This window comes from Cryptotermes secundus, unplaced genomic scaffold (genome assembly GCF_002891405.2).
Source record: "Cryptotermes secundus unplaced genomic scaffold, Csec_1.0 scaffold178, whole genome shotgun sequence".
Taxonomy (NCBI): domain Eukaryota; kingdom Metazoa; phylum Arthropoda; class Insecta; order Blattodea; family Kalotermitidae; genus Cryptotermes; species Cryptotermes secundus.
In genome coordinates, this window is record NW_019728499.1 from 513,057 (window position 1) to 524,991 (window position 11,935).

At 39.0% G+C, this 11,935-nt stretch overlaps 1 protein-coding gene across 4 annotated transcripts in view; it reads right to left on the bottom strand.

Moving 5' to 3' along the window:
* Positions 1–685: 685 nt before the first annotated feature.
* The window catches only part of LOC111865162 (spectrin alpha chain), a 61,075-nt gene continuing 49,825 nt past the window's right edge, over positions 686–11,935 (bottom strand). For 2 of the 4 annotated variants that reach the window (XM_023852943.1, XM_023852945.2), the window contains 6 exons: positions 11,590–11,702; positions 11,352–11,375; positions 8,471–8,525; positions 3,322–3,700; positions 2,992–3,158; positions 686–1,998 (listed from right to left, as the gene is read on the bottom strand). In XM_023852943.1, coding sequence (XP_023708711.1) covers positions 1,870–1,998; positions 2,992–3,158; positions 3,322–3,700; positions 8,471–8,525; positions 11,352–11,375; positions 11,590–11,702 — 867 coding nt within the window. In that variant the 3' untranslated portion in view covers positions 686–1,869. The remainder of the gene's footprint in view (positions 1,999–2,991; positions 3,159–3,321; positions 3,701–8,470; positions 8,526–11,351; positions 11,376–11,589; positions 11,703–11,935) is intronic. The other 2 variants (XM_023852944.1, XM_023852946.2) reach the window with 1 other exon arrangement.

The window sequence follows — 11,935 nt, forward strand, 5'->3', positions numbered from 1 at the left end:
GCCCAAGTTAGTTTCTTTGTATCGATCTTCAAGTGCGTTAGCAAAATGTCAGGGTGTAAAAGGAAGCATGTTGTGTTAACTATTCAACAGAAAAAGGAAAATGCTGCGAAAAAGTAGACGACAATATTAAATTTTTTTAAGTGTTAAGTGTGAATATTCATAAAAAGTGTTGGATGTTGTTGAAGACTGTGATTGAAATAACTAATTCATACTTCAGTGTAATGTAAAAAAGTATTAAATAGGCTCTGAGATGACATAAAAATGAGGTTGAATAAATTTAAATACAGGTAGGCCTATAGTATTATGAAGGTACAGTATTACAGTACTACTTTTAATAAAATTTGTCTTGACCGGGTTTTCGATTAATCGTGATTTCCATCCCCACCATTATGCCGGATAATTGAGAGCTGAGTGTATATGAGCACTTGAATTAGGTTAACAAGATGACAAAAGCGATACTAAATTCTTTCTAAATGTATCATATATAGTTTTCCTCTCTTAAATTGTATTAAATTGCAAACAACAGGTGAAATAAATATTACTTTCTAATGTAACTGATGCTTATTCTTTCAATTTTCAATGCCATCAAACATTTAAAGATTACAGCATCTCACTGCTAAATTATTTTAAATATTAAGAAACACAAGGTATGGGAACTATTTATGTAGAAACATTTTATTCCAAATCAGAAAATATTGCTTTATTTCAAAGCTGCCCTTATAAATATGCTAAGCATCAAACAATCTGTAGTTAACAAGCATGCAACATTTTGACAGAACCTAAAACTTCATGTGAACCTTTACCATACACCTGGAGTTTACGGTCAATAATTTTGTGGCTATTCAAAAATGTTCATTAATATATGATTTTGTTAAATGGATCAACTTTGCACTATTTAAGATCACTAAATTACAAGCGTAGCATTTCAAGCCTAATACACAACATAAATATATTAAAAAAACAAAAAAACTGGCAGCTCACTGTTTTAATACACAGGCTGTATAGTAATTCAGCATGTCTGCAGCACATACCACAAAATCATACCAAGTTACATTACACCCTGTAGCAATACTTGTATTTCTTCTCCTTAACTTTACATAGTACCTTAATACATACTGCACTTTATATTTTAAAAAATAGCTTTCAATAATTGTCTACAATAACAAAGCTTATATTAATGTATATATATATATTTCTCACTTCCTACTACCTGATTTTTCAGAGAGTTTGCCTTTCAGAGTTTTTATTTTAGACATGCATTAGTATGTAAATTTAAAATGAAGCAAATAGCCTGTAATTTTAACAATGGAGCAAGATGTGTACAAGCAGTGTGTATTAAATTCAGTCTCCAAAATCTGTCATACTTATCTGCAAAAGTTCTCTCCAAATTGAACAGTTTGCAGGATATATATGTATACACACACAGTCCACAGATGATCAGAAATAAGCATGACACAAAAATTATACTGTAAGCACCTTAATCAAATATGAACATAATTTACACCCACAAAAACAATGAGGACACGTGCCTACAGTTACAACTGCAACTAATAAAAATGTTATCAGCAAGGATATGAATACTTAACAGTTCAATTCATTCTCGAAATGACTGCAAGCCTGAGCTGCTCAATGATTTGTTTTGTGGAAGTTTATAAATTAACTGTTCCACTCCTTTTCCACAAATTATACCATTCAACAGCATGCTTTGAAATATTTTGTAAACATAAGACAATAACGAAAATCTAACATTATAATTTTATAAAAAGCCTGCTTCCATGTTAAAATGCTTCTATCCTATAAATTATGTATGACCTTTGAACCAGATGAGAGGTTACAAGAATTACTTGATAACTGTTACAAAGCATGTGTTCAGTTCTGGAACAGTGTGCGAGTGAACTCTATATAATCCAGTGCGCCTGGAATTGGCCTCTCTGTCTTGGAGTCTACATATGGCTTCATACGTGCTACACAGTAGTCTGCCATTTCCTTTGTGAGGTTCTGAAAGTGAAACACAAAACATTTTATCTGTGTGCTACCATTTGGATCTGAAATCTCTCTTCCTTTCTTCTACTGAAATATGCAGGAATTAAAATAAATGTTATAAATTAGCAAAAATCTCCATTCTGTGAAAGAAACGCCATTCTCCCAAAGGTTCGTTAAACTGGGATTCCACTGCATTTGTACGCTACTTTGCCATGCCACTTTAACAGGTTCTTTTAAAACACTTCATCTTCTACAAACAATTCTGAATAAATTCTCACTGAATAGGAAATACAAAACATTTTTACAAGAAATATTATGAAAGTAAAAACTAGAGTGGTGAATACACAATGACAAAATACCTACCAATCCACTCATTCATTTCATGAAGCACAGCCATTCTTAAGAAGCTAACAGTTACCCAGCTGGTCAACAAAATTCCCCTCCCCATAATTTTTACAGAACTTTAAGGTTCAATGTCATGTTCACAACAGCCCACCAATGGACCAAATACATTCAGTCTATACACCCACACTCTATTCCATTATCTTAAAATATTGGCTTCATCTATGCCTAAATCTCCCACATACCTACAGCAAGTAGTCCAGCGACTAAGGTTAGCTCTTTGTAAGAGACCCAACAGAGGAGGTGTCTCCCCCTCACCTGAAGATGGAAACAGCCAGTTTCCAAAACATAGTGTTCTCTAGATTTTAGAATACAGACGATGGACAGAGTCCAAAACTCCAGTAATTCAGACAAGCAAATGAAATTAAGATAACCTACTAGCATACAAAGGATAACTCAGAACACACAGATAAAGGGATATGTAAAGAGAAGCCAACTGTTTGGAGACACATGCAAAAGGAAAGATTTTGGAGGGACAGAAGAAAATAAAAACCCTTCAAAATAACAATCACAAGTGGAAATGTCATTGATAATAATGTCTGTAATAAGGGCAATCTTCTCTTTTTATTCCAGAAAATATGTAAGTGCCCTCAGAAGCTTACTCACCGCATACAACTCCTCTTTTGTGACATATGGCCTATCACCTGCTGTAATGGCACGGAAGGCATTCTCAATTTCTTCTGAGCTCTGCACATTCTCGGTTTCTTTGCTGATCATAAATGCCATATATTCTTGTAATGACACGTAACCATCGCGGTTGGGGTCTACTATGTCTGAAACAATGTAACTCAGGATGTTATCGTTCAACTCTTCAGCGTTCTAGACCAAACAACTTGTTGCCAGGATTCGTCTTTCTGTGGACCCATAACTGACAAGGAGCTATACAACACACCCTAACAAGAACTGTGCAGAGAAGAGAATATTTTATAATCTCACCTAAAATAGCTTCAAACTCTGGATCAGGTTGCCCCTCTTCTACCATCGGTAAGTCATAGCCAAGTGCTCGCAAGCAAGACTTAAATTCTTGTTGGTTCAAACGTCCACTCTTGTCCTTATCAAAGTGTTTGAACATCATGGAGAACTCTTTAAGTGCATCCTCACTCACTCCTGACTGGTTGCGTGCCTGTATCTGTTGTTCCAGATTATGCTGCATACGCATTCCAAGCTGATCAAGTTGGTCCCACTGTTGGGCTAGACCCACTGTGCTGTGTTCTGTATACCGATTATCAAGAATCAGATGCTCTTCCAAAATAGCACCCAGATCCTCTATCTTCTTCAGGTCTGAGCGCCGAGCGCGCACTTCAGTTGCCTTACGCTGAAAATCAGAATGTCAGGTAACAAATAAGTTGATACAGATGTCATTATGAAACTTTTGACATAAATGTTTATGTTACAAGCATGTTTTATGAAAGAAAAGTCTGTACTTCTAGGTTCCCCACAAAAATTTCCATTTTCTTATCAGCACTGTTATTGTACATATAATATTGTCACGTGTTGGGTATGTGACGAATTTATTGAACACTCGCTCTTACACTTACACAATTACTGCCATCTGCATTATCACAATTACTTCTCCTGCTGGAGTCCCTGCCATGCACTCGATACAACCCAACTCGTAGCTGCTGGACTTCAATTCATACTGGATACTGGACACTAGTAACTCTCTAGTTACTCAATATTCACTACTACTGAATAGTGTTCACTGCTCCTTATTTAGGCTCGGCACAGAGAACACTGCTGCTCGGCAACAGATATCAGGTATTGTTGTCAGGTGTTTCTACCTATGCATTGCCTAGCAATAGTCACTGCATGGACTTGCCTGTTGCGTGACATCACAGCCTAGCAGGGAGGGGTGTTTACCGAGCATTGTGTAATGATGGGAGGAGTGGGGGTACGTGATGTCACTCGTGGAAACGCAGAGTTCACATGACACCTACTTCCTGTTGCGCCATCCATGTCACAATATATCTTACTGAATTAATATAATGTACCATTCAAGATGAAATAATGTTGTTTCCGTATCTGATAACATTCAACTGAGTACGGTATTGAAGAGATGACAATCTTTTGTAATCAGGCCTATGTTTCTATGTGCCTATGTGTCTGTTCTATAATTACGAGGGTTGGAACTTTCTGCAGAAACTGTCGCCACTTCTTTCTCAAAGCTGGTCGCAGGTTCTGTTCCAAAAATGAACAGTAATACTGTGCACTGACAGTCTGCTGTCAGGGAATGGTATGCGTTAGGATAAAACCATCACAGTCGTACACGAGAATCACCATAACTTTCACATTGCTGGGGTTCTGACAAACTTTTGATTTTCGTGGTGACCCGTAATGATGTCATTCGTTCGATTGGCGTTTCATACGATTTGGTCCATGTCACATCCAGCGTAATGATACGGCGTAAAAAAGCCTCTCCTTCGCGCTCATAGCGCTCCAAGTGGTTACGAGCAGCGTCGTATCGTAGCAATTTCTGCATTTCCATCAAATCATGTGGAACCCACTGTGATGCAATTTTTCTCATGTCCAGGTGTTCCTTCAGAATGTGAAGCACAGTCATATGTGCTAATCCCGTCTCTTGGGCCAGCTCACGAATCGTATGGTGTTGATCACCCTACAGTAACATGGAAAGAGCATACACATCTTCTTCACTGACACTAGGACGACCTGGCCAATGCATGTCTGCCACATTTTGGCATCCCTCGTTGAAGGCTTTTACCCACCTTGCCACTGTTCTGTAAGGCAATGCAGATTCCCCGCAAGCCTCTTGAAGACCTTGATGACACTGTTGTGCTGTATGGCCTCTGGCACATTCAATCTTTATCCAACTCCGTTGTTCCTGTTTCGAAAACATCGTGACAACACTACATTAGACCACCAGCTAGGACAAGGCTTTGTTCTTCTCGTCACTGCGCATGTGCGTGATGTGGGAAGGGAGAGTCCATTTGCTCTGATGTAAGGTAGGTATGTAACTAACGTCTGGTATAAGCGACATTATTTGGTTCCGTTGCCAGGCATCTCTACAGCAGTGTTGCCACTATTAAAGTTCCAATCCTTGTATACATATGCTATTTATTCATTTGAAATTTTTCTATAATTAGTGTAGTTTGCAACACATCTATGTAAATGCCTCACACCTTCCTTAAAAATTTGTTATGTATAAACAAAATATCATAATCACCACCTTGCAAACAGTCTTTTTTAATCTTTATCAGCCAGATTAAGTCTCCTGCTATTGCAGACCTGATGTCTGAATTTATACTCAACAGTAATGTGATTCAGAGTGTGAACAGTGTGATTCCAGGTGTGCTGGGGCCTGCTGAGACAGCACATGCACCAGAATAGATGTGTGATGCATGGGAGATACAGGTTTTGATGCTCTGCCATGATATTATTAAATACAGTGAAACCTCATTAATTCAGACTTCACTAATTCCGAATTTGCAGTAAGTCATACAACAGTTTTTTGAGCAACGTGACCTTGGTGATCACATCACTGCTACCTAAAATGTTTAAATGACTGATGTCACAACTTACATTTTTACATTTTATGACAAGTAAATTTATTTTATGATATGCCATCTAAGTTTCAAAATAAAGTTGTATTGCCTAGAAGGGCACATGAAGTCCATTTTATGACTTCCCTCAACATATTTTCAATAGCACTTATACAATTCAGACTTTCAATAATGTGGACTAAGGTTAGCTCCCAATCAGTCTGAATTAGTGAGGTCTTACTGTATATGTTTGTATTTCATAAAAACATTTTACAGCTTACCTCTCAATTGCTATAATTTTGTTTAAGATCAGTGCATGGTTGTATGAACTGATGGGCTAAAAAAACCCTGAAAAAGGAAGTACGTGCTTTCTTCTTAGTTTAATGAATGAAAATAGACTAACCTACATACAGGGCACCAACTATTTTCTTTTGACTGAAGCTTTACAACAAAAAGTGAAACCTACGAGCATGAAAATATGGCACTACTGCAAACCTCTCCTTGCTTTAAAAGTAAATTCTTCCTTACAGGTAGGAGGGATTTAAATTTCTTGCTATATTTCTGGAATGGATTTAAAAATAAACTACATAAAAATGGCAAAATATTTGCACATAAATAATGAAAAGCTGTAACATCTACAAAAAAATTAATAAATAAATAATTATACAAAAAATGATCATATATACACTACTACCTTCCTGTTCCAGAAACTTACTGAACTTTCAGCATCAGTCATATGTACAACAAAAATATGTTCACAAGAACTGATCTTTTGAAACACAAGTCAAGAGGGAAAAATTTTGAAAAAATGTGTTGTTTAATAAAAATGCAGTCTTCTGGGATGTGGCGCTGTGTAGATCTTGTGTGAACTGATATTTCAGAGGAATGTATCACCTCAATCTTATGGACAGAAAAATCTGCAAACAAGGAATCAGTGTGAGCAGGGGGCTAGCAGACTGAGCATGCATGCATGTGGAGTTGGCGTTCCTGAGACACATAGGGCAGGAAGGCAATAGTCTGAATTATCAAATGGCTGACTGATATTTGGACAATGGTTGAGGTCTCTGTGGATCCGGTGGTCGTTGTAAGCGTTATGCCTGAAATCATCCCTCAGCCTGCATGCCTGCATGAGCAGTTGGTGTTCCTTAGGGATGTTTTCCGGAACAGTTACAAATACCAGCAGATCCACAAAGTCCTCAACCATCATCCAAATATCAGTCAGCCTGACAATAATCCAGACTGTCGCCTCCGTGCCCTTTGTCGGGCCTATATTCAAGAGAATTAGCAGAGTGCTGTCCCAAACACAACATCAAGTCAGCAGGCCTGCCACCCAAGGAAGTATCTAGTTTCCTCTGGCCAGTCAAAGATAACTCAGGACTAAGAACACTAGGTGTATACAGAATCCCATGAGTGCAGCAAGGTCTCCACTGGGCAGACAGGCCGTTTCCTGGACACCATGTTGAAGGAGCATCAGCAGCACATCTGTCTAGAACATTCACACAAGTCAGCTGGGGCTGAATACAGCACTGACTTGGGACACCGCATTCAATTTCACAGTACCTCCATCCTCACCACTAAAACCCGATACACGGATCACATCGTTAGGAAGGCCATTGAGATTGAGCTCCAGCTTAACAATATGAACAGACAGGTTGGTTTTTGTTCAGCAAGTTATGTAAGCCTCTCATCTGCTCCCTCAAGAAACCTCCTGAATACGACGCCAGATCTAGAAGGCTGCACAGGTCAGTGCATGCTCGACAGTTCTAGCCCCAAGGCTACTGGGTCACTGCTCACTCGGAAGCCCTGACTTTTTCCCCACCCCCGATAACTTTCTTCTACCTGGTCTGGCCTACTCTCTGCTACTTGCTTGCCTGGGCTTCCTACCTCATCTCTACAGACTCCACCCCACGTGGCCCACTCTCCCTCTCTCCATTCTCATATAGCTGGGTGTTTGCGACTGGCAGCTCAGTCTCTAGCCCCCTGCTCACACTGGTTCCTCACTTGCAGATTTTTTATCCTACAGGAGGTGATACATTCCTCCAAAACGTTGGTTCACACAAGATCTACATGGTACTACATCTCAGTCACTGTTGTGAAAACCTCAAATCCTAAAATGGTTTAGTTTGCCTGGACTACTGTAAAGCAGCAGATAATACTGAACATGTAACAACAGTCACAGGGCACTTAAAATATATGCCGAGAAGAAAAGACCAGAGCTAAGTGTTGATTTTCACCCACTGCTTTCCCTCCATCATCACCTCCACTCAAAGGTAAGTCGGGGGGGGGAGTAGCTTTTTTAGGAAAGAAATCACAAATTTTCAAAATCTGACCACAGAAAAGAAAGTCAGTGTTCTAAGTTTTATGTTTATCATCCATAAACAGATCTTGAGAAAACACAAGTGTCTATTTTTACCAGTAGTATACAAAAGGTGGAGTCTAATATGACACCCAGCACTGTTCATAAGACCAAAATACTGTGATATTTCAATCCAATATTTTCTGACAGCATATTTGCATTGGTATAGCTAGTTGAGGAAGAAATGCAATATGAGAAAGTTAGCAGGTCAATGAACGAACTGGCAACAAACCTTGGTAGCTTCCAACTGTTGTTCCAAAGAACCGGATCCTTCCATCATAGATGTTCTGTAAACAGTAAAGTCCAAGTTGATATTGTGAGGGTGGGGGAGAGGGGGAATGCTCTGTTCTTTTAATGTATTTAGCCTTTACAAATTAATCACAAACACGATATTAATAACTGAAGGTCTTAATTATGACCACTGCATGTGCTTGTCAACTTCTTAATACCCCATTGCATGGTAGGTCAAATGTAACATAACTTCAAATACTTAAGCTTTCAAACTACATGCTACATTATTTACAGAGCTTTTAAAAGGCTGGTATTACATAAAATAAGTGAAGGCAAACCCTATGCCCTACAGAAGCAACTCAGTCCAGCTTAAGGCTACTTCTGGTTTCTCAAAATTTAAACTCATTTCAAGCCACACAAATTTAGTAGAACACACTGCATGGATTTCATGTTATATATACGAGGGGGTACCCAAAAATAACCGGAAACGACCTGTTGTGCGCGCATGCTTTGTAGTTATGAGTTGTGCTGCTAGGTGGTGTTAGCTGGGGGTCTCCCGCGACTGTTAGTGAGCTGGCGTCATTCTGAGTTAAGTGGTTTGTCTGTGGTGCTCTGTTGTGTGCGTTCCTGTTTCAACCCTTTGGCGATTAGTGAGATGGCCGACCAGAAGGAACAAAGAGTGTGCGTGAAATTGATGAAGATCGTCGAAAGACCATTGACCAACTTTCTGAGGAAACGAACATCTCATGGAGCACGGTCCAGCGAATTTTAACCGAAGGTTTGAACATGAGATGGGTGTCTGCAAAATTTGTTCCTCGCTTGCTTGGAGTTTTCCACTGGCTTGATGATTGCTTTGATTCTGGATCGTACCCGTAGCACCAAGACTCATCGCCAGTCACAATTCTTTTAAGAAATTCTGGATCGTTCTGCACTTCACTCTTCAAGTCGCGGCAAACATTCACGCGGTTTTCTCTTTGGTCATCTCCGAGCAAGCGAGGAACAAATTTTGCAGACACCCATCTCATGTGCAAACCTTCGGTTAAAATTCGCTGGACCGTGCTCCATGAGATGTTCCTTTCCTCAGAAAGTTGGTCAATGGTCTTTCGACGATCTTCATCAATTGCACGTTTGATTTTAGCAATGTTTTCGTCATTTCTTCCTGTCGAAGGACGCCCAGGGCGTGGCATGTCTTCTGTTGACATGTTTCCAGATTTGAAACGGGAAAACCACTCGTAGACCTGTGATTTCCCCAAAGCATCATCATTAAAGGCTTGCCGAAGCATCCCAACAGTCTCGGCTGCAGTTTTCCCTAACAGAAAGCAAAATTTCACGCACACTCTTTGTTCCTTCTGGTTGGCCATCTCACTAATCGCCAAAGGGTTGAAACAGGAACGCACACAACAGAGCACCACAGCTAAACCACTTAACTCAGACTGACGCCAGCTCACTAACAGTCGCGGGAGACCCCCAGCTAACACCACCTAGCAGCACAACTCATAACTACAAAGCATGCGCGCGCAACAGGTCGGTTCTGGTTATTTTTGGGTCCCCCTTCGTATTATAGTAGTTAATGCTGTTAAAAGTTCTATACAAAGTGTTAAATTTACACTATTTACTGTAAAGTGAAACATATATAAAATATACACAATATGAATTAACAGCAGCATGCCACTATATAATTTAAAAATATCAGTCTTTACACACTTCTTATAAATATTAATCAGTATTAATCATTTCAATATTTCTGAATGTCAGTTTTATAATACTGTTACTGTGTTACAGCTCAAACAGCATTTGATTACATACCCACACAAAATGTGAAATAGTATTGTGCCATTACATCACAGCATAGAGATCTACAAATAATATCAAAATTACTGCACCAGCAAATAAAAGGCTAGATCCCTTTTAAGCCTGATTTAATCTTTCATCAAATGGGAGGGTGTCCAAATAAAAGTTATAGAATTTACTGGAATGTTATGGAACTTTTTTCCCACTTTATAAGGAACACAGATCTTATTACACTTATCATCATCCCCATGTGTTACTGGCCCTATTAATAACATTCAATCAGAAAAAATTTGTTATGAATATTATGTTATTGCAGAACAACACACAACTGGGGCTTTGTAAATCTCATTCATGACAATACTGATATGGTAGCCATGTGAACTTCTCAGGTGGGAGCAAGATTACATCCACTTAGGGCAAGGCCAGCGGCCTCCATAGTCTAGAGGGAACGTTCCCACCTCATGACTCATGGTACGCGGGTTCAAATACCCAGCGGAGGTCGTTGAATTTTTAAGGGCGGAAAAATTCAGGGAACAAGTCCTCTGGGAGGGACTTTAAGCTGTGTGTCCTGTGTCGTAACTTTACGGCACGTAAAAGAACCTCATATCACCAAAGGGGATCACTGAGCCAAAATTCCAGAACGTTTCCCGCCCAACAATAGCCTCTAAGGCCTCTGATAGATGGGGGAAGCATTATAGACACTGCTAAACAAGTGGGCGAACTCGCTTGCTTGGCGGGACTGATGGTACGCACCATTTATCGGTAGGGTAAAGAGACTGGTAGAATATCATAGAGGGAAGCACAATAGATCAAACTGGTTGCGGTGCATGGGGAAACCCACCCTCTTTAAAAAAAAATAACTAATAGGGCAAGGCCCTGAAATTCTGTATGGTGAAATATCTCTGTGGAAAAATTTAACTGAAGTAATTTTTGTGTACCATCACACCTACCTAAACTGTGATAAAGGCTATTAGAAAAGTGTTAAAATTAGAAATTTCCAAGAGCAGTTAAAAACTGTTAAAAAGTCTGGGTAGTAGAATTAAATACTGAAAACCGTTTAGTTTATACTGAAATGGAATAAAGATATTCACCCGTCCCAGCCCAGAAGTCGGTACCTGTTGATGATGGTCACATGAAAGCAGACATCATTTGTTTGGAACAGAAATGGATAATATATTAGGTACAACAGAATCCAAGAATTTAAACTGCATATAATAACTTGATATACAATGTATATATACAATATACAATGAGTATATATATATATATGTCAATGTTGAACGAAATGTCTCATTACATATGTATCTGAGATGGTTATGGTTTACTTGCCTGGTTTCTGTTAACCACTGGTGGAAAGCATTCGCATGCTTTGCAAATTCCTTCCTCAGCTTGTCGTTCTCATCCTGGCGTTGGGCTTCCTTTGCTAATTCAATATCACGTTCCTAATATGGAATTAAAGCATGTTCAGAATTTCTCTTACATAAGACAACCTTCAAACATATCTCAAAGGACAACAGTTCTATTCAGTTCATCTCACAGTTTGTGGACACAAACACAAGTGACATCCAGAAGATTTTTTGTTTATATACTACTAAATAAAACAAAACTCCAAATTTGTTTCACACACACACACACACACACACACACACACACACACACATATATATATATATAT